This window comes from Brassica napus, chromosome A7 (assembly GCF_020379485.1).
Source record: "Brassica napus cultivar Da-Ae chromosome A7, Da-Ae, whole genome shotgun sequence".
In the NCBI taxonomy this organism is placed as follows: domain Eukaryota; kingdom Viridiplantae; phylum Streptophyta; class Magnoliopsida; order Brassicales; family Brassicaceae; genus Brassica; species Brassica napus.
In genome coordinates this window covers 25,393,670-25,420,059 of record NC_063440.1, presented here as the reverse complement: position 1 = coordinate 25,420,059, position 26,390 = coordinate 25,393,670, and the positions used below count along the sequence as shown (strand labels likewise).

Sequence of the window (26,390 nt, the reverse complement as noted above, 5' to 3'; positions counted from 1 at the left end):
TAATACAATCCTTATTCCTATCTCATTTTGCATGCTTACACTTTCCTTAAATTACTATACTCAAGAAAGTTGGTTATAATAATAAGTCTATCAACTTGATACAAACTGAAACATTATCCCCAAGATGAAAGTTGTTAGTTTATTCCAACAAAGCATGTCAAATTACGAGCTAAGAGGCGGCTAAAGACTAAGTAAAGACCTAAGGACGGTTCACACAAATTTAAAAGCTTCATTGTCTGGAAACGACAACACACTTTGGACAAAAAGCTAAATATCAAATTAATTAATATACTAACTTAGCTTAACGTGGCCAAGATAGCTTATACTTTCTGGCTTGACTACTAGATTAGATTAAATTAGATTAATTAGGAATACATCATCCAGCAACAACAAGAAAAAAAACGATTATATTCGAAATATAAAATGGGGGAAAAGTTACTAATACATTATTGCTAAAGTGATTAAACAGAAAAAGTTAAATTGCTAAACTAATTTGTTAGAGTTAAGAATCATTTTAGTTGCATTATCATTTGTTTTTAAATATAGTATAGTTTTAGAATTTTCCGAATATTAAATTTTCATTTTTAGGAATTTAGGAATCTGAAATAGTTGGGACGATTTCAAATAATTAAAAATGTTCATTTTTTAAAAAGAAAAAAGTATTTTTTTTGATTCTGTGTGTGTTGGTTAAAGCGAATTAAGCTCTTATTAAAATGAATAATTAAAGCACTTAAAGACAATAATAATGAACCAGAAGAAGAAGGTGAAAGTGCTGCTCATGGACATGGTGGTTTCCCAGGAAAGGTAAGAGAGAGAGAGAAACAAATCGACGGAGACGAAGAAAGCACAAGAAGATAATACGGACACACTCTGATTCACTGAGTTTCATAGAAAGAGAGAGACAAGGAGACATGCAAAACTAGTCTGTGTCCTTTCTTCATCTTCGTTTCATCTAATTCTCAAAAAGGTTTTCTCTTTATCTATCTATCTATTAATCTCCCCTCTGTATCTGTAATCTCTTGTTTGAAAGGCTTTGGTGTTTAATCTCTCTGTCAAAGTTTTCCCCTTTTTTGGTGTATCTGTCTTGTGGCGTGAGATTGATGTTGTTTTACTGATTTGGTAATCCTTTCATCTCAAGTCAACGCCTTTTTTTTTTGCCAAAAGTGATGACTGTCACAACTTATGTTTTGTTTCTTGGTCGGAAAATTTCTAATTTCGTCCAATCGTCTCGATTTGGTTTTACTCAAGATAGTACTGTCGAATCAGAGTTCGTTTATATCAATTTAGAAACTTTTTAAGTCTCTCTTTTATATTTATTTCTAGGTTTTAAAGGATTTTCTTTTATGTTTAATATCATCTTTGTCCAAATAGTCTAATCTTTTTTTATTTTATTTATGTAGGTCTTCTTCATCATTCTTGTGTGAATAGCTTGATTGACGTTAGGCATCAGATGAGTAAGAAAGGTTCCACTTTGCCATACCTGAACACTAGCATCTCATGGGGTGGTATGATTCCAAATGACCCCCTAAGCTTGAAGGTGGTGGATGCAAGAACTGAACATTTGCATACCACAAAGCAAATCAGTTTCCAGGACCAGGATTCACCTTCAACTCAGTCCACTTGTCAGTCTTACACTGAAGTTGCTAGTAGTGGAGATGATCATCCCTCCAGACAAATCTCTTTTTCAACCAAATCAGGTCAGTTCTCAACGAATATCTGGTTGTACATATTGACTCTTGCTTGATGTTTTGGTAAGATCTTCATTGCTTATCAGATATTAGACTGTTTGGTATATCTTCAATACTCATGTTATTTACAAGAGAATTAATCATATTATCATCTCTCTCATTTTCTTGTCTAGGACCTGAAGAAACTCAGCGGAAGGTATCTGCGACTCATACTAAGTCAGGCGCAATGACAGGATTCCCTAACATGCACTTTGCTCCTACGCAGGTACTTGTGAGTCTTTAATTTGTGATAATAGCAATCATCTGATGGTGGACTGATACCTTATATCATACATGGTGCAGGCTAATTTCTCATTTCACTATGCTGATCCACAATATGGTGGTTTGTTAGCTACACCTTATCTTCCACATGCACCGGTTAGTAAGACCTTTCTTTAGTATACTTTCTTCTTCTGCCATGCTTTGCAGTGATCACAAGTCTCTTTATCTCTTTTGCAGACATGCAATCCCCAAATGGTGGGTATGGTTCCTGGTAGAGTTGCACTACCAGTGGAGATCACTGAAGCTGAGCCAGTCTTTGTCAATGCGAAGCAATACCATGCTATCATGAGGAGGAGGCAGCAACGTGCCAAGCTTGAGGCTCAGAACAAACTAATCAAAGCCCGAAAGGTATAATAAGGAACCAACAACAGCTTCTCATTTAGAAAGCTATGCTCATCTCTGTCTTTTTCTTTACTGCAACAGCCGTATCTTCATGAATCTCGACATGTCCATGCTCTTAAAAGGCCAAGAGGATCCGGTGGAAGATTCCTCAACACCAAAAAACTTCTTCAAGAATCCGAACAGGTTGCTGCTAAAGAGCAAGAACGTGACAAGTCGGTCCAACAGGCAAACATGTCTAGATTCAAAGCTCATATGCTGCAGCACAACAAAGACCGTGGCGGCTCAACCACTTCTGGCTCTGACGTTACATGTGTTTCCGACGGTGCTGATATCTTCGGACACACTGAATTCCAGTTTTCAGGTTTCCCAATCCCAACTCAGACTAACCGAGCTATGCTTGTTCATGGTCAGTCCAATGACATGCATGGAGGTGGGGAGTTGCACCATTTCTCTGTCCATATCTGAGACATTGGATCTTTTGGTGCTGTTTCAATGTTTCCCACCTAAAGGGGAAGTCATCCTTGGCTACTACTACTAGTTCTCTTGCTTGTTGTTACTTTTTTATGTTTCAATTTCACTTTATGTATGTGTTAAAATATCACAACAAGAACAAGAACCACCGCAATCTTCAGTTTGGAACACACTTTTAATCTTCCCTTACTATCTCTTGTGTAAACTATGCTTTGATTTTGTATGAACATGATTAATAAAAACAGAAAAAAAAACAGATTCTGCATTCCACTCCGTGGACGTGTAAGATACATTTCTGAATATTTTGCAATCTAGTTGACAATGTTTTTGATAAACATTTAATGAAGAATCTACTTTTTTATTCGGTAAACTTGAATTAAAAAAAAAGAGGTTGAAACATTCTACTTTTGAGTCTCATTTATCAGTTTGAGAAGATGTCATCACACACCTAAGATACTTGATAATATTACCATTTCTTGGACATGTTCATGAATAAAATATCAAAGCCGTCTGTTAACCAATTATTTCCTATAAAATTATTTCGAATACGGTAAGAAGAAACGTAAGATTCTGCTCCATGAGTCGTTGACTTATGCGACAGATACAAACTTGTGTTCCTGAAACACTAACAATGATCATACAAAAAAACAAAAGACAGCATTTTCAATTATATAAAGTCACAATCAAACCTGTTAATCAATTTCCAAAAGTGATTCATGACTTGCTGATTCTAACATATTGCCAAATCAAGTCTCGTCCAACAAAGTCTTACAAGTCATAATTTATCATACCGGTTTAGTAGCGCGGTTATGGTGAACCGATCCAAACCTGGAGTCCAAGGCTAAATGTGGGAATAAACATTTCTTTATTTAGAAACAACTGACTTTGAACACATTCCTTACAATATGACTGGAAACAAAGGAAAGAGCAGAACAGAACAGCAAAGACAAGTAAGAAAAATAAATGACATTTCTCATAAAAGATTCTTCTATGTGGTTCTCTGAGCTGCTGTTAACACTATGATTTAGAGTAAAACCCGTCATGGTTCTTAGCCGAAAGCCGTTTCAAGAACTCGTAGGTAGTGATCATAGTCGTTGCAGACATTGACATTGAAGCACATCTCGGTCCCAACCCTCTATAACAAGCTGTCCATCCACCTTCCCTAACCAAGTTCCTCACCGTCTGTCCAATACTCGGTCCACCACGCTTCCCATTACTATCTTCCCCATCAAGAACCTGCAACCTCGTCTTGATTGTATCCAGCGGCATTGTAATCAAAGCAGAAACACTCCCAGCAATCGCAGCACTAACTCCCTGAACAGCCATCACCGTCTTCGAGTCCGGTTTCATCGCGTTCCCACTCTCTCCGTCCTTCTTACAAACATAACACCCAACTCCACCCCAAACCATCCTCTGCGCAACGGAGTAAGACGCCCACCAAACCGCATTAGACGGAGCATACGTCAGAATCGATATCCCAAACCCTCTGTATAACCCCTTAACTCCATCAGCTCGAACGATCTTCTTAAAAGCATCGAACCCGTTAACGTAATCACAACACCTAAGACCGCTGCTTCCTTGCACCATAAGCCTCTGGCTCACCACATCAACAGGCGTCCAAACAAGCTGAGCAGCCATCGCAGCCGTTAACCCACCAACGGCATTAGCAGCAGCGGAAGCCTTACCCTCAGTAAAACCTAACCCGACGGCAGCAGAGCCTACACTACTCTTGGTAACCTCCAACGCCGTCATGTACAAGGCACGTGCAGGGATGGTTCCCATCAGAGAAGTGCCAAACCCTCTATACAACCCTCTCAAGCCTTCGTGTCTGACGAGAGTAAACGCACCTCTGATGCAAGAGCCCTGAGAGTGATGACAAACTTGCTGCCGAGTCTTCATCAAGACAGCTGGGTAGAGAGCTCCAGAGACCCCTGAGAAGAGAGCCGCTCCTAGTATAAAGAACTTTGACTTGTCGAGCATCTCCCAGTTGATGTCAGCAGGGATGTGAATCTCTTGCGCCGACGACGACGATTCTTCCTCGGCCGTACTGAGATTCATCTTCGCCAGCTTCTTTAACACAGACCCAGAACAAAAAGGAACAAGCTTTCGATCTCTATTTACAAACCGAGTTAGGAAAGACCAAAACTTTCTAAAAGGGGAAAGATTAGATTCGCCGAGTAATCAAAAAGGGAAAGGCTTTCAGAAGGTTAGATTAGGCATTTTTTGCGCCTGTGGAACCACGTCTTTGATGGGAAACGATCAGAGAGATCTAACAACATCACTCAACGATTCCGAAACAGAGAACGATCATCCTATAATCAGTCTCGCCGCGAAAAAAAGGCGTTTCCTTTGGCCGGAGAAGATAATCCAATAAGCAGACGGATGTTAGAGAAAGAAACGAAGAGAGAAGCTAGCACGAAAATGGGATGCGACCTTATACTGTTATAGAGCGAGACTAGGGTTCTGTTTTTTTTTTTTCCGGTAAAGAAACGAGATCGAGATTCCGGTATAGCTAAACCGGCTTGTTTTATCCGGTTTTATCTTTCGTAACGAAATGCTTTTCACTTTTTAAGGAAGTATGGAGGCTCTGCGTAAAATCAGATGCTGGCAGGTGACACGTGTCAGTCACGACATTTTTGGAGAGGATCGACGGCGGAGATATAGATAAGGTACAGAAATAGTCATCGTAATCGACGGCCAAGATCTTTTTGAGAAGGAGGAGAGAAGAGAGAGAAAATGGATCTGTTTTTGTTTGTTATGGATAAGATGACGTGGTGTCCATATCCTTCGGTCGTTGGGCGGACACAGGTTTGGAAATTGGAAGGAAAACAAGGAGCAGGAGTCAGTGTGTGTAGAGCTGAGTCACGTGATCTTTTCAGACAAACTCACGTGACCTCACCTGTGCATGATTCTTTTTTTTTACAGTTCCACCATCCCTCCAGCCTTTTATTGTGCATAAAGAATATCTTTTGTGTAGGGTTATCATTTCATTGAGATGCTAAATTGCATGAACAGTGGTGGTCCTAAAACAAGAAACCACCAAACATCAACAGAAATTATTTCTGCTGTAATAGTTTCATTTAAGTGACATTGTGAGTGTCATAAAATTGAGATTCAAATCTATATATTAAATAACGTTTTTCTGAAATAAGCATTAAACAAACCTACATTACCCCACATGAAATTTATACATAGTTGATCATTTATCTTCAATAGTAGATTTTACTAGGGAAAAGGTTATAGGGTTTGAATGGTAACCAAGGGAATGAAGAGGAACACTGTATTCATTAATGTTCCTCGAAAATGTTACCATTCGTGAGAAATATTTTTATCTCTTCATTCTTTTTTTTGTAGAGAATTATAATGTAAATTTGTTCCTTGTTAATTTTGATAAGGAACACTCGTTTTTCATCATTCCCAAAATTTTATTCCTATTTATTCTTTTTCTAATCATTTCTAATGTTCCTTGATGGTTACCAGCCACACTCATCGACTAAATCTTTCGTCAAAGAAAAAGTTATATTCGGTAGGGAACTGATTCCAAAAAGTATATTAGCATTATGATGGGCTGGGCCAACTATGATCGGATCAAATTCCTAATAACGTTGGTTGTATACATTGTACATGGGCTAAATAAATCAAACCTAGTTTTTAGTCCACCACAATGCTTCTATTTGTAAGATCCACTTTTATTGGTTCAGAACATTTTCCATGTATTAAGTAACCAAATAAAATTTTGCGTCCATATTGTAAGCTAAATCTTTATAAAGTATACAAATACAACCTTCTATGGAAAAATGAACTGGCAATGAATGTTGAAGATCGATTGAAAGGCTACTGTGCTGATGATGGGCTTGACAAAGTGGGAACCCGAGAACAATCAATCAACAAGAACACATCCTTCTTCGGCTTCTTCAGATTTGTTTTGGTCTCCAAAATGGAGAAGCTCGAGAAACTAATTCACAAAATATATAAAGATTGTTCGGTTATCGCTATGACGGGCTAAAGTTGTATACACCACATACAAAATACAAAAATTCGTAGACGAAAATATATAAGAGAGAAAAAGCACAACACAATAGTATACTTCATATACACACCAAAAAAAGGGATCGACGATCAAGAATGAAACACTCCAAAAAGAGAAATCAACGTCTGTACACATGGGCCTAGGCCTTTTAAGGATTTTATAAACCCGTTTAAGATTCGGGTTCGGGTCCTAAATTGGATCTCCCTCTTTTCACGGAGTTGATCTTCTCCAACTTGAGTCCAGCTCTGAACCTCGCTATGAAGTCATCAGCTTTGGTATCCACATCGGGGCTCGGACAGAACATGCTCCCCACTGAGCTTGATTGAGCTACATCGTGATCATCATCATCATCAGGTTCGTCAGAGCTTATGCTGATGTTGCTAACCATCCTGACGTAATCTCCACGCTTCACGAATTTCCACGCCGGCATTTTAAACGGCGGTGGAGGAGGTGGCGGCGGGATCGGCAGTAATGGTGATTCGCTTCCAGTGCCTATGAATTGAGTTGCTTCGGATGGAGAATTGTGTCTCTTCGCCATTGATGAGCATGATTCATAGTTCCGATGAGGTGGAGGCGGCGGAGGCGGCGGCGGAGTTGAATAGGTTCTTTTGCTTTTGCCTTTTTTAGACGAGAAGAGTCCCTGGAAGAAAGGTGGTGGAGGTGGAGGCGGAGGAGGATGCGGCGGTGTATAGTCGAACGGAGGATCGGAGCCGAAGAGTAAATCGAGACCGTCGATGCTCTGTTGTCTCTGTTTCTTCTTCTTTCTCCGTAGAGCAACAAGAAAGTCCTTACTTGCTCCGCCTTTCTCCTGTTTACTAATCTTTTGATTCACCGTCGCCGGAGCTGGAACCGGAGTAATCGGAGGCCTCGCCGCAGGGACGTTTTGGTACACTCTCTTTGTCTTCCTCTTTGCCGGCTTCGACGGTGGAGGAGCACGAGGCGGAGACGGCGTGGCAGGAAAAGGATACGGCGGAGCAGAAGGCAGAGGCCGCGGATTAGAAGGCGATGTTAACTCTTCTACTACTTCAGCTTCCGCCGTCGCAACGACCTCAACTTTCTCAGTATCAGAACCGCCGCCATCTTCTTGATTTCGATTGGTCGGATCTAAAGCCTCGTAACGGCATTGACTTACACGTGTATCGTCGTAAAATCTCCACCGTTCATCGGATTCAAATCCTCTGAGCCGCAGATCTGGATACGAGCTACTACTACGTAAACTGCTATACCTCTTGTACACCCTCTGATCACGAAACTGATCACCGTTAGATACACTGCCTCGATCGATGATCGACGAGAATTTGTTTTTACTGACTTCTTCCTTGTTGTGATTGCTTTCGTCGTCACCGGTGGTGTTGCGGCTGAGGAAACCGCAGATGACGGCGAAGAGGACGAGAACGAAGTTGAGATAGTCCCAGCTTTTACGGACCAAATGCGGTCGGAGAAACTGTGAAACGGAGGTGAAGAATGGAGGGATGATGAAGTAGACTATGAGGATCGCAGCGGCTCCGGCGAAGAATGCTTGTGTGGCGACGGTGGTTGCGCGGCCGCCGAGACTAGAGGTACGGCGGAAGTAAGTGTTATTGCGGCGGGATTGAAGCCAGAACGGCGTAGACGCGTCTCCATCTTCTACTTCTTCCATATGCTTCCTTTAGGATTTTAAAAGAATTTTTTTTTTTGTGAGGAGTTGTTGGTTTCAATGATGCTGTAATAATGTTTGCTTTATATGCTTTGCTTCTTCTGTTTAGATTTTTTTTCTTTTCTGGATTACTACTTTACTTAACACCTTCCTTGCAAATAAATATGTTTTTGTCTTGAAGTGTTAGACATGTTACTTGTAAGATATGTTATAACTTATAAGGATAGTTATGTGTAAATTTCTTCATTTCATATATTTTATTCATGTTATCAATTAATTACATGTGCAGATACATTTCAACGTAGTAGATATTTGAACAAAATGTATAATGATCTAATTAGTACTTGACTACACCTTTACCAAGTCACCCATGAAAATGATGAAACTATTCAACTTACAGTTTCAAAATATATCCCCTTTTACCCTTCTTATAATAACGGTTTTTTCTTCTCCTCACTGTTTACACTCTACATATTACTACCATGTTTTAACTTGGTAGCAAAAGATGTGAATCCACGAGAATTTGGAGATGTATCTAGAAACTTTTGTTAGATTTTCTTTAAAAAAACTTGTTCCTGATGATTTTTTTAGATAAACAAGCTGGAAAACGGTGATAATTTGCTTGTGAATGTTGGAAATGAAATTACAAAGATATTTGCTCTTGATACAGCTGGATTAAATGAAGCAAATACATATTGGTACGCCAAAATTGTTCAACGTAGTCGTATATGTATAACGTGTTATTAAACACGTTTTCTGTACGAAAACTAAAGGCGTAATTAGCATGTTAACTTGTAATTTCGAATAAAATATGTGTTCAATATTTATCGAAGATTCTAATAATTAGCATTTCTGGTCAAAGGGGAACGAAGAGGAGAGAGCCGGCGCTATCGTTGCCCCAACCGTCAACTTCAAATATTTATATTATCAACCTTTTGTTATTTTTTTTTTGCTTTCTTCCCTGCAAAAGAAGATTATCTAAAAATGATATCAACTTTCTATAATCTAGATTATATTGTGGACAAAAAACCTAAATTCTATTACAATGCACAGTAGATTTTTGCCTTCACTGTCTGGTTCACTTTGTTAAAAAAATAAATAAATATTAACCCTTTTAGCTATGGAAACAATTAAAATATGAGAAAAAGGAAACGAAACACAAAAACCGTGAACGGCAGGATTCGAACCTGCGCGGGCAAAGCCCACATGATTTCTAGTCATGCCCGATAACCACTCCGGCACGTCCACTTGTTGACAACCAGTGCATTGTCTAACAATATATTACGGAAATGAAACCAAACATCAACTCAGAAACCATTATCTACAGCTCTAGCATTCTGGCCCTCTCTATATGCAATATGTAAGTTACAGAATAAAAAGACATTAATCTATAGAGGTTAGAAAAAAGGCAAAAAGGGTTAATGTGGCATAGTTTCAATTACAGTTTCATTAGCCACATCACAAAACATTACAACATGTTCATGTACTTCAATACCCAAAATGAAAGAAGGAAAATCAACATTATATTGCCCTATTTCTTCTTAATACATAAGTCCAAGTTTCCATAGAGAAAAAAAAAGGAATGTACTTATAATTAGCTATGCATCATCATCATCACCATCTTCTTCAGTCTTTACTACAATATTGAGTAAATTATAAGTAAAAACAGGTCGAAATTAGATCTCTTACGATCTAAAATATAAGAAGATTCTGCAAACTTACCCCAGTAAAAAAGAAAAAAAGTAATCATCATCAAGCTTCATTCAAGCTCTGGTCTTGAACTTTCTTTGAGCTTTCAAGTCAACCACAATGATGGAGATGTTATCTTTGCTTCCTTTCTGAAGAGCAAGCACCGAGAGGTACTCAGCCGCCGCTTGGCAAGCTGGATCCGTTCCTTTGCCTCTCTCCGCTAGAGGCGGCGCACCGTGCTTCTTGTGCCACATCAAGATCCGTTTCCTCGCTACTTCACAGACTTCTTGGTTGCTCATTACGTCCCAAAGACCATCGCTGGCTATTATTAGACAGTCATCTTCTCTTGACCTAGGCATGAACGTCACTTCCGGTTCTGGAATCACATATGGCTTCAAGTATCTGTCACCTGCAATATGGTTCAGAGAAGGAAAACACACAACAAAGGATCTAATGGTATAGTGCTTGTGATGTGCCATAGATGATATTAATAAGCCATTCATAGATGCATTAGTGGTGATCAAGAGAAGTATTGCTTACCAAGGGACCTAGACATGGCGAGAACACCAAACACACGAGCGCCTTGCCACTGTATAACTTTCCCACCAGCGTTCTCTATTCTCGCATACTCATCCTCTCTATCCGGCTGCAAGAAACAGTAAAGAGGCGTCAAGAAAACTTCATCAAGTCGGTAAGATTAAAGAAAGAAGCTCAAATCTTACTTTGTGATCAACTGATAAGGGCATGGCTTCTTTGCCACGGTACAAAACCGCCCTAGAATCACCGCAGTTAGAAACCACTAAATGTGATGAACAAACCAAAGCAACCACAGCTGTTGATCCTACAGTCTCGGAGGCAACAGCTTCAAGAACCACATCAGAAGAACCACCAACAACAGCAGCAGCTCTACCGATTCTTCCTTCAATCTCACCATCTACATTTAGAAAACAGCTAGTGAAGACTTTCTCCCACTGCACCTGCCTACCTTCTCCAGTGTTCCTCTTGCACAACTCGTCTTTAATGCGCTCTATCTCTTCAGCTAAAGCAAAATGGAGTCTATCTCGACAGTAGTCAGCAACCTATAAGAGCAATAACATTCAGAGAGGTGCAACAACCTTCAATTACTAAGTACTATTGTCATTATAGCATACCTGATAGCCTCCATGACCATCATAAACACCGAAGAAATGACCAGTGAGGTGAGTGAGGCTTGGACTCATACCCTCATGATCTCCCATCAGCATTTTGATAGGTAACTTCAAGAAATGAGGCAGCACGGCAACAGCATCCTCCATCTCAGATCTATTACCTTGAATCGAAACCGTTCCCCAGAGAGGGATACAATCCAGCTCATAGACGCTTCTCCCCTTCGCCACGTGGTTATTACTGTTTTCCTCTGGTAGCCTAATAACAACCTCTGAAGCTGTCACACCTGAACAATCTTCTATCTTAGTGTCCTGAATGAGAACTTTAGCTGTAGGAACCTCCTCGATGCTTGATTCCCCTAGGATAATGGCTTTAGCGAGAACTCTCCCGTTATCTATCTCCATAGACAAGGTGAGTTCAGATCCAGCGTCAACGACTAGTAAGCCTTCGCTTATGACAGCACTAGTATCCTCCACCTCGTCTTCATCCACAACACTTCCATCACAGGACCCTTTCTTGGGTTCTTCCTCCATGGTGGAATCAGGTAACAAGTCAGCTGCGTCGGTAACGTTCTTGAGCTGAGTGATGTCGACAGGTGATGAGTCACATATAGAGTTAGCTAAGCTGAGAGTCACTGCAACTGCTGGAGTCATCTCTTCCATCACAGAGAAAAATAAAAGAACCTTTTTGTTTTTTTGCTGCTTTAGGAACGAACTGTTTTGTCTGCTTAAGACCACTCAATAGTTCGCATCTTCTTGGATTCCTCTAAGCAATGATTCATCATCTCCTCTTCCATTCGAGATGAAGCAGATCTGATGGCGATGGATCCTCCTCCTCTTGTCTTTCTCTTCCACCCTATTGAGAGAGATCGTTAAAGAGATGTTATTAATCACAACATTCGAATCAGTGACATCTTGAATCATTACAGAACATGGATGTTTCTGGATCTAAGTAAATAAAAAAAGACAGCTTCTTCAGCTTTTTTTTTATTATTATTACCAAGAAAAATAAATAGAAATATTATTATTAAATAGAAAAAAGGTGAATTAAACTTTGGTATTAAGAAACTAAACACAAAAGCTTATATAAAGAAGAAAAGAGATTCATAGCATATAAATCATCATCTTCCAATTAAAAAGCATACTCTATAAAGAGAAGAACTTACAAGCTGAATCTCACGAACGCAAATTCTAATTTGATACAGAGAGGAGAGAACGAGTGAAGAATGTTTTCTTCTTTCGTTTCGGATGCTCGTGCTTAAAGAGAGAGACTCTCTCTATTCAAAGCGAAAGAAGAAGACGAAGAAGAAGAAGAAGAAGAGAGAGAAGAGGAGAATATTGTGTGGTTTGCTCTTTTTTCTCTCTGTGTTTTTTTTTTTAAATGTGATTTTAATAAACAAAAATTAAATAAAATAGTATTTTATTTATTTATTTATTACAGAAAAATGAGTATTAAAGAAGGGACACGTATACACAAGTCCTTTTTGTTCTCCTTTTTGTCATTGTCCTTCTTAAGGTCGCTTCAGGCAACACCTGTCGATCTACCAACATCGCCTATTATTTCTCTTCTTTTTTTTCCCCACTCTATTATATCTTTTCTTTTCTTTTTCTTTTTCTTTTAAAACAAATAAATACTCCTATGTTTTACATTTTTTTGTCAACATATGTTTTACATTTATGTTTCTCACCATGCGTCGGGATTTAGAATTCAAATACTAAATTTAATCATGCTAATGGTTATATATGAAATATGTATAAAAATTTCCATTACAATTTCATTAAAAAGTCTTGACGCGTAGACTCATACATCGATTCTAAATGGAGATTATATATATGATGGAATAGGTAACATTTGGATCAAATAATTAATTACATATATATGCTTGTTTTGGTTCTAATTGACAACTGTATGAGATGACTATATTATAGAATGTGAGACTCTGAGTGTGAGATATGTGAAAATGAATTCTTGACGCGTTGATAATTTCATTAATAAATCCCTCTTTTGTTAAAATATATTTCACTTTATGGTAATGGTTACACATATGAAATATGTATAAAGAGTTTCATTAAATCCCTCTTTTGTTAAATATGTTTCACTAGGAAAATTTGTTTTTATTAAAAGTAAATAAAAGGTTTCCACCAAGTCTTGGCGCGTAGACGCATACACTGATTCTAAATGAAGATTATAAGATGGATAGGTAACATTTGGTTGAATAAATTAATTACAGATAAGTGAGATTTAAATAAAAAATTCTTTTTAAGGATTTATCATGACATATGTATCTGCATGTTTTAGTTCTATATGACAACTGTATGTGCTGAATATATAGAATGTGAGAGTATGAGATATGTTAACACAAATTGAAATCTTGACGTGTTGATAATTTGATACATATATGTTTAATATGAGTATATAAAAGGTTTTCACCAAGTCTTTTATTCTTATTTAACAAATTTTTTTTAGTAAAAATGTTAAGATATTATTACCATTTTTTGTTTTTGACAAAACTACAAAAGATAACAAAAAGTAAAAAAATCGAATAAAAACTAAACACAAACTCTAATTAGCTAAAACAGGGGCCGACACTAAACCAGAACCGCAAACCAGAGCCTCGACGAAGTCCACACCAACCGCTTACCGCAAAAGGATGAGCCAAGTTCAACCGAGAGTCGGAACCCGGTAATTTTGGCTTCTCCGATAATCCGCTTTTAAAAGTAATGACCCATACGAGAACAGCTTGCGGAGAGTTTCATAGAACCAGCCCATAGGAACAAACAGCAACGGTAGAGGCCAAGCACACTCGCGTTGACCAAACGAGCATTTACCGTTATTTAACAAACTTTTCACCAAGTCTTCACGCGTACACGTATACATTGATTCTAAATAGAGATTATAAGATGAATAGATGACATTTGGATAGATCAATCACAGTTGAGTGAGGTATAAATAGCATATTATGAATTAAACAATGATATGTGTTTGCATGTATTAGTTCTAAATGCAATTATATGATCATGAATAGCTAGATAGAATGTAAGAGTATGCTATATGTGAATGAATGAATGAATGGAATCTTGACGAGTTGGTAATTTGTTCAACATAATCATGTTTTATTCTATATATATAATTTTCACTATAAACAGTTAATATAATCATGAGTCATTTTTAATGGATTTATTATACATTTGATCCAATTACATAAAACGAAATATTTTAGTATTTTACCACCTCAAAAAGATAATATTGTTTGATGATTCACCTACCTATATTATTGATATAACTCTTTTTTTTTGTTCCACTATATATATATACTCTTAGGAACTTGTCCATATACACAAGGTAAGAATAACACCAATTATTGTTACTAACAATGGAAAAATTCACACCACACTCGTAGTGTTATATGGTTTGTCTTAAAACTAATCATGTTTCCATTTTTTTTTTTTTTTTTTTTTTTTAAATTAGTGTGTTCAAAAAAAAAAAAAAAAAAAAAAAAGCTTTTTAATTAGTTTATTTTCTTCTTCTTTTTTGGCTCTGTAAATGAGAAAATGCAACGTGTTTTTGTCTTTCTGAAAGTGATGACTTTTGCAATAATTCCGATTTCTACCTGCCCACGTGGCTGTCTGATTGATCTAGGAGGAAAAAATCAAAATGTTGGTGTTTATCAACTAATAGTGTTGAGTAAATATACGACTGGGGATGTTTGTACTGTGCACTAGGACTAAAGTTAAATTTCAGTTGGTGGTAGATAGTTGAAGTGAAGAAAAGAGATATTCTAGACTGACAGAAGCTACAAAAGCATGAATACTACAAGAGATAGCGAATAATTACAAATATATCACTTGTCAAGAGAAGATTTTTATGAAAAAGTTAAACAAAACTAATAATACGAAGCAATTCAATTAATATTTCTATGTCGATATTATAAGAAACATAAGTTCAATTACAATTTAAGCTAACATGAGATTATCTTTACGTCATTTTTTGTATTAGGAGAATAATCAAATCATCAATCAACACGAGAACAAACATTTGTTTTAACTTCCAAATTTCAAATTATTGTTTAATATATTATTTTTTCCTCTAATCATCTAAAATACATATTTACAAAATATTTGATTATCAAACGATAATTGTTTTAATCTTCACTAATCTCACGGTCCACCATAAATATTTGATTTGAATATTTTTTTGTAAAATATGCTAAAACATTTGAATAATAAAAATATAATTTATTTTAATATATTAACGCTGTGTTATTTTTTATTACTTATAAATTCAAGACGCTCAAAGTATATATTTAGCATGATTAGTTTTTAAAGCCTGAAAACATTATATTGAATGGTAAAAAATAACAAAGTTACATTTTTAAAATAAAAAAAATAGGAAACATGAGCATGTGAAAAATGATGTACTATAATCTATCAAAATATCACCATATCGTTTTATAAAAAAATATGTTCAAGAAAACATTGTTGTGCCCAAAAGTCAATTCTGTAGTTCAAAAACATTATCAGAACGAAACATAAAACGCAACATACTATTCTATGCTTTAGTCTCAAACGCATTATCTGGCTAATCTTACAAATCAAGACAAGAAAACCAACTTAATGTTTAGTAATGCATAACCGGACTTCGTTTGATTCGAAGTTTCAAACCGATAGCAACTTCCCAAAATAACACTTTCTAAATAAAGTTTAGATGTTTGTTCACAAGACTGTTGAGTCGTTTGAGAAAAAAAAAACCCTCCAAAATTAGCAAACATGCAAAACCACTCAAGCTTCTTCATTCTCAATAATAAAAGCGGAATCTGTTTCTTTATAGTTCTTTGTGTCCTTCTCAGAAGTTGCAGAACCAAACGAAAGAAAACAAACACCATCGGCCTTGGTTTTTAGATGTTAATGCTAAATTAACTAGTATCATGGTTCGCTTGTGAAACACGTTATTAAAGTTTCTTGTGAAGCAAGTCTTTAACATGTCTGCAAGAATAGTAGACAATGGCATAATCACGGTGATAGCCATTGATAAAGACAAGAACAGCCAACACGCTTTGAAATGGGCGGTTGAGAACATTCTTGTCGATTCTCCACAATGTGTTCTTCTCCACGTTGAACCTAAAGGCATAATCTCGATCTTTATTTACCTCTCATCATCAAAACAAAAAATGTCAGATAACTCTAATGAGGTCATCCATCTTGCAGAAGGAAACACAGGAGCACATATACAACGTGACAATCAAGATGATTCGCATCAGTTCTTTCTTCCTTTCAGAGGATTCTGCTCTAGAAAAGGAGTTAGTGATCATCTCTCAATCTCCTTTACTGCATCAAAACACTTATGTTTCCATTACTTATTATACCAAACTGCTTTTTCAGATTATTCCCAAGGAGGTTCTTCTTAGAGAGATTGATATCTCTAATGCTATTGTCAGCTACATCACTAACAATTCCATTTCAAATATCGTTGTTGGCGCATCTTCTCACAATGCCTTTTTCAAGTCTCTCTCGATTCTCATGCTCAATGATATTATCTCAACATTGGTTGTATATGAATACTAACATTAGTCCCTCTCTGTGATCAGGAAGTTTAAGAGACCAGATGTGCCCACCACTTTGCTTAAAACGTCTCCAGAGACTTGCGCAGTCTTTGTTGTCTCAAAAGTTAAACTGCTAAAAAGCAAATCCGCAAGTCAGGCTCTGAAGCATCATCCCATACAACAAAGTCTCTCTACTTTGTTGTACAATAATGAGCCAAGGAGCTCCAACTATTCAAGTGATTCAGAGAGGTACACTCTAACCTTTCTCCCAACCATTATCTAACCATGGTAGTAAAGAATGTCCTGTTTGGTTTACATTTACACAGGGATTCAGTTGTATCTACACAACACAGCAAACCCATGTCAGATTTCTCCCAAACCAGTTCACCTCCTCGCATCTCAACACAGCAAAATCTGAGTGAGTGTTCTCAGTCAGACACTGACAATGGAAGTTATGGTATGGTATCAACTGTGACTTCTTACACTATATCTCAAAGTTCCACTACCAACGGAAGCTCCATCTCTTCAATATCCACGGTTAGTATCATCACACTCAAATAAAAGTTTAGTTTCTTACTATGTTCTGACATTTCCTTGATGAACAGGAGAGTCCACATGCGGTAACTTTCATGGAACAACAGGTTAGGTTTTTAGAAACATAAGACTTTGGTCCCGGATTTGCATAAATGTCAACATGATGTATGTTCTTTGCTATGTGTTTTCACAGAATCAAAATCTTGAAGCAGAAGTGAGGAGATTGAGACAAGAACTGAAACAGTATAATCCCTCAAACAACAAAGAAAGCGTAAGCTGTTTCTTACCTTGTCTCCATTTTGATGACACTGTTTTTTCCTTGTTCTTGGTGGATGAATAACTCACCAGGTATTGAACTATGTAGTCTCAAGAACATAAACTACCTAGAGCCAAAGGTGTTAGAAGACTAGACCAAGCAATAGAGATGCCTAGAGCATTGTCTGAGGAGAATCAGAATAGGCTTTCAGCAATCCAAGCAGCTGAAATAGCAAAACAATTAGCAAAAATGGAGAGCCAAAAGAGAAAGTTACTTGAGATGCAAGCCAAGTTGGAGAAACAAAGAATGGCAAGCAACGTCTCTTACAGACGTTACAGTATCAAAGACGTTGAAGGTGCTACCAATGGCTTCTCAGATTCCTTAAAGATCGGTGAAGGAGGGTATGGACCTGTGTACAAGGCCGTCCTCGATTATACTCCTGTCGCCATTAAAATCTTGAAGTCTGGCATCACACAAGGCCTCAAACAGTTCCAACAAGAGGTTGAGGTTCTGAGTAGCATGAGACATCCTAATATGGTGATCCTCCTCGGTGCATGTCCTGAGTACGGTTGTCTTATTTACGAGTACATGGAGAATGGAACGCTTGAAGATCGTCTCTTCTGCAAAGACAATACACCACCGCTTTCTTGGAGAGCAAGGTTCAGAATCGCTGCGGAGGTTGCCACAGGGCTTCTTTTCCTTCACCATGCGAAACCTGAGCCGTTGGTTCATCGTGATCTGAAGCCGGCAAACATTTTACTTGATAGACATTTCACTAGCAAGATTAGTGACGTTGGTCTAGCTCGTCTTGTACCTTCCTCTGTGGCTGATAGCTATAGTAACTATCACATGACTTCTGCAGCTGGTAAGAATCTAAACTTCTGTCTCTTTTTTTTATCTCATGACATTGGAACTAGGCATGGGCAGTTTGGTTCAAATATTGTTTTTTCCGCTTAAAAAATTTAGGAACCTGTTCAGTTATTTACAAAATTCGGTTCGATTTATTTGGTTATTTTGGTTTTTGGTTCGGTACAGATAGCAAAGTTAAAAACCGACTAATATCCAGAAAAAAAATTGGGTCCAATTTTGTTCGGTTCGGTTCCGACATTTCGGGTAATTTAGTTTATAAATAATATTATTAAAATATTTGGTTATTTGGGAATTAAATATAATTGATAATTTTAGGTATATAATATGTATTTTAAAAACTAAGGTACTCATTCAATTCTATTTTCGGTCTAGTTCAGTTTCAGTTTTTCTGTTCTAAAAATACAGGTTCTGTCTGGTTGATTAAGAAATTCGGTTTGGTTTCTGTTCATTTCTTCAGTTCTGGAGAAATGTGTCCAAAGCTTACATGGAACCACAGTGTTGATGTTTGTTTGTTTGTTTTCCCTTTGTGGTATGAGGAAACAGGTACATTCTGTTACATCGACCCTGAGTACCAGCAAACCGGATTGCTGGGAGTGAAATCTGATCTGTACTCTTTTGGTGTGGTGCTTTTGCAAATGATAACAGCCATGCCAGCAATGGGGTTAGGCCATAAAGTAGAGATGGCGGTTGAAAACAACAAGCTCAGTGAACTTTTCGATCCAAAGGTATCAGAATGGCCTGAGGAAGAGACTCTGGAGTTGGCTAAATTGGCTTTACAGTGCTGTGAGTTGAGGAAAAGAGACAGACCTGATCTCGCTTCAGTAGTGTTACCGGCTCTGAACAGGCTAAGAGAGTTTGCAAGAGAGGATCATGAACGTATCAAGAACAGAACATCTCATGTGTCACAATCTAACTATTCAGATCCGGTTCCTTCCTCTCAGGTTAGTTTCTTAGAACCGTTCTGCTGCACATGGACTAGAATCTAGACCTTAGCTGATCAAGAGACATATAAACAAAACTTTTTGTGTTCTGCACACATGCTAAAGGTTTTAGATATGTTAACGGTAGAAAGAGGATGAAATGAAAAAAAAAAATCCTATTTGAGTATTGACAAAATTTAAAAAAAAACATGAACGTAGATTAGCAGGAAGCCAACTTTGGGAGTACTTGAGATCCGCGGCGATCTTGATCAGTTAAAGACGCGTAGTCATTCAGTACCAAGAAGAAGTAGACGACCTCCAAGATCAGAAAGAAGTAGCCAGTACAAAGGCAACCGTTGGTCTTTTATGAGTTGTGCACCTTCCAAAAGTTCAGTGGGGTGATGATCTCCCATAACATATTTTTATAGTCGTAAGTCATGTAAAACTAAACTCTTCTTAAAGAAGATTTGTTTATTATTGGAAGTTCGTCTGACAGGAACATTAATTTTCTGTAACAGAACATATTTTACTAAGCAACTGCAAAACATTGAAATTTGAAGATTTTTTTGGAGTTTATTTGAGTTCATTGGTTGTTTTCCATAATGTGTAAGAAGTAATGCAAAAAAAATCTCAATAGCAATAATACTAAGATAACACTTGTCTGAAATACTATTAGCAACCCACCACAGCTGCTGCCAAGATCCAGAGAGTATAGACTTCAGAGACAAACCAGAAAGCAGAACACAGTAAGTGAAAAGGAAGAACGAGAGGAACATAAATACACAATCTTTGAGGATCACAATCATTGATACTCAATGTCCTAACTGCAATCAAGAGTCAAGACAGTGAACCATAGGGAGACAATAAGGATCAGGATCAGAATAGGTACAAACTTGAAAAAGGAAAATAGTTCCATTTCAAAGACTGATACAACACATAGATCCCAAACATTAGCCATACGCAAAGAAGACTAACTCTTATCAGAAAGTAAACTACTATCAACAACCAATAACCATTCCTGATAGTCATCATCATATAAATAAAAAGGTTTTGTTATTCAAAGTTTTCATTTTTTTTTAATGATATTCCAAATTGAACATCTCTCTCTCTCTCTATCAAAAAATTTCAAAAGCAACAATCTTTCTCCCTTCATCAAATGGGCACATACCGCTTCACAACTTGCTTCCCAGCAACCACAGCACCAGCCGCTATCCCACCGAGAGCCCCCGCCACAGCCGCGGATCTCACCCCACGCGCCGCCCTAAAAACCGCCCCGGTCCCAAGACCCGCCACCACGCTAGTCCAAACATCATCCCTATCCAACGCAGCCACAACGCCACTCTCGATCCCAGCGTACATCAACCCAATGATCCCAACCCTATTCCCCCACGTCCTCCCCGTGTGACCAGAGGAGTTCAAGATCCTGTTGATCTTCAGCTTCGTCGTGTCGCCAGATTCGAAGTTCTTGACCCCGGTCACGATCCCGACCGCGGCGCCGGCGACGGAGCCGCCGAGGTAAGCGGTGCCGGTGTAGAAGGTGAGATTCTCGCCCCAGGAGCGGCGCTGCTTTAAGGACTCCTCGGTGAAGAGGTACTCGGGGGAGGTGGGGAGCTTGTAGAGGTACTGAGACTTTATCGGAGCCTCGAAGTTTTGGTAAGGGTTGTAGAGACGCGTGTTGTTGTTCTCGTCTGATGAGTCGTGATCGGATCTGTTGTTGTTCGCCGCCATCGGAGAAATGTTGGAGTTTGCTTTCTCTCTCTCCGATGTGTGTTGTGGGAAAATAGAAATGAGAGAGTTAAAAAGAGTTTTGTTTGTGTGTGTGTTTTAGGGTTTTTCACTTATTAAAGTAAACTATTTTGTTTGTGTTCTGTCAGAGAGACCAAACTCGTTCGTTCCAGATTCGGTTTAATTCGAATTTGACCCCATAGTTCTTTTGTTAATCAATTAGACCCGGTTTTGTTTCGTTTGGCTTTCGCTTGCCACAAGCTGGTGGATTCTGATATTTCTAATTTGACCCTGAAGTTTTATTATGTACAAATGTAACCAATTTAAGTTTTACCAATTTTTTTTTGTCAACGTTTAACATTGAACAGATCAGTATGTATATGATGACGTTCGTATTTGCCTGCAATTAATAGTGACAACTAACAATAACCAATATACACGCTCGGTTTGTTCAGATATTTTAGTTCTAAAAAATAAATCATATCTTTGATCAAATTTGATATTGGTTTGGTTTGATTTAAACTAGTTTTAGATTAAAAAAGAAAAAAATAAAATTTAATTAATTGTATTTAACATTATAAATTTTTAAATAAAAAAAAATTATGACGAAAATATCACTTCTTGTTTAGTATTTTCACACAAAAATATACGTATCAAAACGTCTATTTTTTAATCAAGAATTTTTTTAAAACATATTTATTATGAAATCGAGAGATTTGTTTTTTAAAAAAAAATTGTTTACGTCGCTAATTTAGTTAATTAAGTATCATAAAAATGGATTTGGTTCGATTTTGGTTCGGTTCAGGATCTTGCAAACCCTAACCTCTCGAAGTCTTAAAAAAAAAAATAGGCTCATTCCTGAGCAGAGGAGCCAGAGAGCCGAAATAGCCGGCGAAGGTTACGGCGGCGACGAGACGGTGTCTCAGTCCGATTCATGGGAAACCAGAAATTAAAATGGACGGGGGACGAGGAGGAGGCGTTGCGCGCCGGAATTGAAAAGCACGGCCCCGGCAAGTGGAAGAACATTCTCCGTGATCCCGAGTTCGCCCATCAGCTCACCAATCGCTCCAACATCGACCTCAAGGTTCCTCCTTTTCCTTCTAAAGCAATCTTGGTTGAGTTTAATGAGGTTTAAAGAACATTACTTTATCCCTCTTCTTAGATTAGATCATTTGCAATGACTTGGTTATGAACAAGAATCTAGAGAGTTATGTCTCTGTTTCAATCACTTGGTGAACAAGAATCTTGAGTTATGTGTGTGTTTTTGAATGGTTTGTTAGGATAAGTGGCGTAACTTGTGTGTTGCTCCGGGTACTCAATGCTCAAATGATAAGTCGAGAACGAGGAAAGTCAAAGAAGAAGGCGTTACTCTGGCTTCTCTTTCACCCACTGCTGCTACCGCTACTCCACCTTCTTATCCTAACTCTTCTTCTTCCTCGCCGGCTACTTCCCTCCCACGCAGTGCTTCTTCTGACTTTAGCGTTGATAATAACTTTGCTGTGGATAACAAGAACGCTCCCAGGTTTGTCCTTAGATGATAATATACCCTATCAATCATGCTTTGCTAAACTTGTGAATGAGTTGCTATTTTCAGGTATGACGCGATGATATTTGAAGCTATCTCTGAGTTAGCGGATCCAAATGGATCTGATGTCGGTTCCATCTTCAGCTTCATCGAGGTTAGAGACACGTTTCTCTCTGCTCTTCTTTTTGCCTTGAGAGTTTGGTAGAGACTCATCATCTACTACATATAAGGGAGGGGCTATAGTTCTCTTGATTCTACTTTTAAGTTGGTTGCTACAACCTTTCCTAACGGAGCTTGTGGTTTATTTGTGGAAAGAGCAGCCAAGGCATGAAGTGCCGCCAACTTTTAGAAGAGTCCTTAGCTCAAGACTGAGGAGGCTCGCAGCTCAGGGAAAACTTTCAAAGGTTAGCAACTCAAAACCTGTAAGTCGTCTTTGAAGCACACGCCTCCTCTCTTTCACATGTTTCTTCATCTTTCTTTTAATCTATGTCTTGTTTATAATTCCAACTCTCTCAACAGTTACTGAACTTCTACAAGCTACCAGATGGATCAGAAACAACAACAAGAACAACACCTGCCCCAACCCCAAAACCAAAGGAGACAAACGTAAAACCCCGGCAATCATACATCAATCAACCCCCTTCGGTTTCACAAGAGATGATCGACGAAGCTGCAATAACCGCGGCATGTAAAGTTGTAGAGGCAGAGAATAAAATAAACGTGGCCAAAGCAGCAGTGGAAGAGTTGGAGAAGACGACTAAGCTTGCAGATGAAACCGAACTTATGCTGGAGTTAGCTAAAGAGATGCATAAAGAATGTAAATACCGAGACTTTGCTCATTTTTTTCCATTCATATGAGAAGAGAAGCAAGCTAAATCTTTTTTTGATATGTTGTTTTGTAGGTTGTCGTGGCGAGGCTGTGGTCTTGGCTTGAGTCTATGGGGACTATATCGTCGAGCTCAACAGTGTGTCTACATTCATCCTTTAGGTTGATTACACTCTCGTCAGACCAGAGTTGAAGACTTTCATTAGGTGGTAGACGAGCTACGGACGTCTAAGTCTTTGGTTTAGTTGTTGATAAGAAAAAAAAAAAAGAAGAGTCAATTTTACGAGGCGTGACTCTGTATTGTGAGTATAATTTCAGAGGCGTCTCTTACAACAACAGAACATATTATTAGTGGGAGATGGCTTTTGTTTATGAATTTTTCTTTTCCGAATAGAGTTTACTATTTTTGGGATGCAAAGTAAAATATTCGAATAATAATATATATATAACTAAGTGGGACCCGACTAATGTCTGAAAAGAAACAGAGAGACAAAGACGGTAGTAATATATAAACAGTTGGGAGGGTAAAGTCAGAACAGAAGATATTAATGTTTTGTTTTCCTTTTCCTGCTAAGTAAACCAAAAATATTAATTAAAAATGGAAAATCGGAGGATTATATAAGCAATAATTTTCAACAGTTTTTGTTTCTTCTTCAACTCCACGGCGCTGATCCGAGGAGTTTTTGTTTGAATCTTTCGTCTCTCTCTCACGTCTTCAATTTGCTAATAACAGGTTTGTTTGAATCTCTCTCTCTCTTTACCTTTTATATGATTTATGTTTTTGGATTCTCATTGTGCCTTATTTGATACAATAGGTTTAGGCTATTGTTGTACATTGTAGATTCATCAGTGAGACTTGTTCTGTTTTTGGTCTCGTTGATTCCTTTGATAGTGCAATCCACATTACGAACATAGATTCGAAGTCTCTGTCTTTTATGCTTGATTTTAGATATCTAATAAGACAAGAGAGTTTGGTTATAAATTGAATGTCTTTGCTTTCAAAAATGTTATTTTTTTAACAATGTCGTTATGTTTATACAGTCATGGCAGGAATGGCGTCTGAAGGAACTCAATATGATCCACGTCAGTTTGATACCAAGATGAACGCCATGTAAGTTCTCTCATCATCTACTATCGAAATCTCTGAATCACCAATGTAACCAAACCGCTACTAAGTTATATGATGTTCTGTAGACTCGGTGAGGAAGGACAGGAAACTTTCTACACCACCTATGACGAAGTCTGCGATAGCTTTGATACCATGGAACTCAGGTCTGATCTTCTCCGGGGTATCTACGCCTATGGTACGTTACATAACACATTCTATCTACTCTATTAATTTAGCGTCCTATATTTTATCTACTGTTAACAAGTCATTGTAGGACCATTTAATCATCGTTGTCCATGTTCCAGGTTTTGAGAAGCCTTCCGCTATTCAACAGAGAGGAATCATCCCATTCTGCAAGGGCCTCGACGTGATCCAGCAAGCCCAATCCGGAACCGGCAAGACCGCCACCTTCTGCTCCGGCGTCCTCCAGCAGCTCGACTACACTCTCCTCCAGTGCCAAGCTCTTGTTCTAGCACCTACAAGAGAGCTAGCTCAGCAGATTGAAAAGGTCATGAGAGCTCTCGGCGACTACCTCGGCGTCAAGGTCCACGCGTGTGTCGGCGGGACAAGCGTCCGTGAGGACCAGCGCATTCTCCAGTCTGGTGTCCACGTCGTTGTTGGTACACCTGGTCGCGTCTTCGACATGCTCCGCAGGCAGTCTCTCCGCGCAGACGCCATCAAGATGTTTGTTCTCGACGAAGCTGATGAGATGCTCTCTCGCGGCTTCAAGGATCAGATTTACGACATCTTCCAGCTTCTTCCCTCTAAGGTCCAGGTCGGTGTCTTCTCAGCCACCATGCCGCCTGAAGCGCTTGAGATCACGAGGAAGTTTATGAGCAAACCGGTGAGGATTCTCGTCAAGCGCGACGAGCTAACTCTCGAAGGTATCAAGCAGTTTTACGTCAACGTTGATAAAGAAGAGTGGAAGCTGGAGACGTTATGTGATCTCTACGAGACGCTGGCTATCACTCAGAGTGTTATCTTTGTGAACACTAGGCGTAAGGTTGATTGGTTGACTGATAAAATGAGGAGCCGTGACCATACGGTCTCGGCGACTCATGGAGATATGGACCAGAACACGAGAGACATCATCATGAGAGAGTTTAGGTCGGGATCTTCTCGCGTGCTGATAACCACTGACCTTCTTGCGCGTGGTATAGATGTTCAGCAGGTGTCTCTGGTGATTAACTTTGATTTGCCGACGCAGCCGGAGAATTACCTTCACCGTATCGGGAGGAGTGGGAGGTTTGGGAGGAAGGGAGTGGCGATTAACTTCATGACGACGGATGATGAGAGGATGTTGTCTGATATTCAGAAGTTTTACAATGTGGTTGTTGAGGAGTTGCCTAACAATGTTGCTGATCTTCTCTAGAGTCTTTTTTTTACTGTTGTGGCGGCTTGGTAATTTCTATTTTTTTTTTTAACCGAGGAGCTGCTGATTTTACCTTCCTTTTTTGGTAGAAAAACTCATCTCATGACTTCTTTTGTTTTGTTGGCACTTTAAGATTTTCGGTTTAATGTTATGTGACTTCTTTGTTAACTTGACTCACAAGGATAGTCTAGGTTTACTTATTTCTCTAGTATTTCACCATTTCATAGATAATTGTTATAGATGGTTGGATCAAGCTTCTAACAATAATTTATTACCTTTACTAAATCATGAGAATTATTACATAATAAATCTGATGAAAATCATGTATATTGGCTCAACTTGCATTGCATTCTCTGGACACTTGATATAGACGCATTAGTAAACATTTAGTC

The 26,390-nt window shown here is 38.3% G+C and overlaps 8 protein-coding genes and 1 non-coding gene across 13 annotated transcripts; 4 read left to right on the top strand and 5 right to left on the bottom strand.

The window, feature by feature from the left end:
* Positions 1-700: 700 nt before the first annotated feature.
* Positions 701-3,124, top strand: LOC106354243 (nuclear transcription factor Y subunit A-3-like). The gene is made up of 6 exons (XM_013794135.3): positions 701-967; positions 1,401-1,697; positions 1,862-1,953; positions 2,031-2,105; positions 2,187-2,357; positions 2,433-3,124. The coding sequence occupies exons 2-6, from the start codon at positions 1,451-1,453 to the stop codon at positions 2,814-2,816; spliced, it is 969 nt and encodes a 322-aa protein (XP_013649589.2). The 5' UTR covers positions 701-967; positions 1,401-1,450; the 3' UTR covers positions 2,817-3,124.
* Positions 3,125-3,668: 544 nt separating this feature from the next.
* On the bottom strand, positions 3,669-5,292 carry LOC106354242 (solute carrier family 25 member 44-like). The gene has a single exon (XM_013794133.3). It carries the CDS (start codon positions 4,878-4,880, stop codon positions 3,840-3,842), a length of 1,041 nt encoding a protein of 346 aa, XP_013649587.2. The 5' UTR covers positions 4,881-5,292; the 3' UTR covers positions 3,669-3,839.
* A 1,525-nt stretch (positions 5,293-6,817) lies between these two features.
* LOC106354241 (formin-like protein 20) lies at positions 6,818-8,954 on the bottom strand. Its single transcript, XM_013794132.3, has one exon. It carries the CDS (start codon positions 8,489-8,491, stop codon positions 7,022-7,024), a length of 1,470 nt encoding a protein of 489 aa, XP_013649586.1. The 5' UTR covers positions 8,492-8,954; the 3' UTR covers positions 6,818-7,021.
* A 700-nt stretch (positions 8,955-9,654) lies between these two features.
* TRNAS-AGA lies at positions 9,655-9,736 on the bottom strand. Its single transcript has one exon. It is a non-coding gene; the product is annotated as a tRNA-Ser (tRNA).
* Positions 9,737-9,917: 181 nt separating this feature from the next.
* Positions 9,918-12,732, bottom strand: LOC106354239 (protein phosphatase 2C 16-like). Of its 4 annotated transcripts, none has more exons than XM_013794131.3 (6): positions 12,489-12,732; positions 11,329-12,178; positions 10,900-11,256; positions 10,718-10,823; positions 10,211-10,586; positions 9,918-10,119 (listed from the first exon to the last, which is right to left on the bottom strand). In XM_013794131.3, the coding sequence occupies exons 2-5, from the start codon at positions 11,983-11,985 to the stop codon at positions 10,252-10,254; spliced, it is 1,455 nt and encodes a 484-aa protein (XP_013649585.2). In that variant the 5' UTR covers positions 11,986-12,178; positions 12,489-12,732; the 3' UTR covers positions 9,918-10,119; positions 10,211-10,251. The 4 variants fall into 4 exon arrangements, with proteins under 4 accessions (XP_013649585.2, XP_013649584.2, XP_013649583.2 ...); XM_013794130.3 differs by having other exon boundaries at positions 9,990-10,124; XM_013794129.3 differs by having other exon boundaries at positions 9,990-10,586.
* Positions 12,733-16,255: 3,523 nt separating this feature from the next.
* LOC106355949 (U-box domain-containing protein 35-like) lies at positions 16,256-20,102 on the top strand. Its single transcript, XM_048736200.1, has 8 exons — positions 16,256-16,619; positions 16,702-16,823; positions 16,908-17,111; positions 17,189-17,399; positions 17,468-17,503; positions 17,590-17,667; positions 17,761-18,517; positions 19,066-20,102. Exons 1-8 carry the CDS (start codon positions 16,302-16,304, stop codon positions 19,506-19,508), a joined length of 2,169 nt encoding a protein of 722 aa, XP_048592157.1. The 5' UTR covers positions 16,256-16,301; the 3' UTR covers positions 19,509-20,102.
* A 233-nt stretch (positions 20,103-20,335) lies between these two features.
* On the bottom strand, positions 20,336-21,268 carry LOC106354238 (mitochondrial import inner membrane translocase subunit TIM23-2). The gene has a single exon (XM_013794128.3). The coding sequence runs from the start codon at positions 21,168-21,170 to the stop codon at positions 20,595-20,597; it is 576 nt and encodes a 191-aa protein (XP_013649582.1). The 5' UTR covers positions 21,171-21,268; the 3' UTR covers positions 20,336-20,594.
* Positions 21,269-21,980: 712 nt separating this feature from the next.
* On the top strand, positions 21,981-23,921 carry LOC106354237 (telomere repeat-binding factor 4-like). 2 transcript variants are annotated; one of them, XM_013794127.3, is made up of 6 exons: positions 21,981-22,251; positions 22,448-22,689; positions 22,762-22,846; positions 23,013-23,096; positions 23,212-23,509; positions 23,595-23,921. In XM_013794127.3, the coding sequence occupies exons 1-6, from the start codon at positions 22,102-22,104 to the stop codon at positions 23,624-23,626; spliced, it is 891 nt and encodes a 296-aa protein (XP_013649581.1). In that variant the 5' UTR covers positions 21,981-22,101; the 3' UTR covers positions 23,627-23,921. The 2 variants fall into 2 exon arrangements, with proteins under 2 accessions (XP_013649581.1, XP_013649580.1); XM_013794126.3 differs by having other exon boundaries at positions 21,984-22,251; positions 23,013-23,114.
* Positions 23,922-24,091: 170 nt separating this feature from the next.
* On the top strand, positions 24,092-26,108 carry LOC106354236 (eukaryotic initiation factor 4A-3-like). The gene is made up of 4 exons (XM_013794125.3): positions 24,092-24,251; positions 24,560-24,629; positions 24,713-24,822; positions 24,932-26,108. The coding sequence occupies exons 2-4, from the start codon at positions 24,562-24,564 to the stop codon at positions 25,996-25,998; spliced, it is 1,245 nt and encodes a 414-aa protein (XP_013649579.1). The 5' UTR covers positions 24,092-24,251; positions 24,560-24,561; the 3' UTR covers positions 25,999-26,108.
* Positions 26,109-26,390: the final 282 nt, after the last annotated feature.

Bases quoted from the DNA above. Each gene is read 5' to 3' on its own strand.
- LOC106354243 (XM_013794135.3), top strand. From the start codon at position 1,451: ATGAGTAAGAAAGGTTCCACTTTGCCATACCTGAACACTAGCATCTCA. The intron at 1,698-1,861 runs GTCAGTTCTCAA...TTTCTTGTCTAG, and splicing joins CTCTTTTTCAACCAAATCAG to GACCTGAAGAAACTCAGCGG. The intron at 2,358-2,432 runs GTATAATAAGGA...TTACTGCAACAG, and splicing joins AACTAATCAAAGCCCGAAAG to CCGTATCTTCATGAATCTCG.
- LOC106354242 (XM_013794133.3), bottom strand. From the start codon at position 4,880: ATGAATCTCAGTACGGCCGAGGAAGAATCGTCGTCGTCGGCGCAAGAG.
- LOC106354241 (XM_013794132.3), bottom strand. From the start codon at position 8,491: ATGGAAGAAGTAGAAGATGGAGACGCGTCTACGCCGTTCTGGCTTCAA.
- LOC106354239 (XM_013794131.3), bottom strand. From the start codon at position 11,985: ATGGAAGAGATGACTCCAGCAGTTGCAGTGACTCTCAGCTTAGCTAAC. The intron at 10,824-10,899 runs GTAAGATTTGAG...TGTTTCTTGCAG, and splicing joins CCTTATCAGTTGATCACAAA to CCGGATAGAGAGGATGAGTA. The intron at 10,587-10,717 runs GTAAGCAATACT...ACCATATTGCAG, and splicing joins CGCCATGTCTAGGTCCCTTG to GTGACAGATACTTGAAGCCA.
- LOC106355949 (XM_048736200.1), top strand. From the start codon at position 16,302: ATGTCTGCAAGAATAGTAGACAATGGCATAATCACGGTGATAGCCATT. The intron at 16,824-16,907 runs GTCTCTCTCGAT...CTCTGTGATCAG, and splicing joins TCTCACAATGCCTTTTTCAA to GAAGTTTAAGAGACCAGATG. The intron at 17,668-17,760 runs GTAAGCTGTTTC...TGAACTATGTAG, and splicing joins CCTCAAACAACAAAGAAAGC to TCTCAAGAACATAAACTACC.
- LOC106354238 (XM_013794128.3), bottom strand. From the start codon at position 21,170: ATGGCGGCGAACAACAACAGATCCGATCACGACTCATCAGACGAGAAC.
- LOC106354237 (XM_013794126.3), top strand. From the start codon at position 22,102: ATGGGAAACCAGAAATTAAAATGGACGGGGGACGAGGAGGAGGCGTTG. The intron at 22,847-23,012 runs GTTAGAGACACG...TGGAAAGAGCAG, and splicing joins CCATCTTCAGCTTCATCGAG to CCAAGGCATGAAGTGCCGCC. The intron at 23,510-23,594 runs GTAAATACCGAG...GTTGTTTTGTAG, and splicing joins TAAAGAGATGCATAAAGAAT to GTTGTCGTGGCGAGGCTGTG.
- LOC106354236 (XM_013794125.3), top strand. From the start codon at position 24,562: ATGGCAGGAATGGCGTCTGAAGGAACTCAATATGATCCACGTCAGTTT. The intron at 24,630-24,712 runs GTAAGTTCTCTC...GATGTTCTGTAG, and splicing joins GATACCAAGATGAACGCCAT to ACTCGGTGAGGAAGGACAGG. The intron at 24,823-24,931 runs GTACGTTACATA...TCCATGTTCCAG, and splicing joins CCGGGGTATCTACGCCTATG to GTTTTGAGAAGCCTTCCGCT.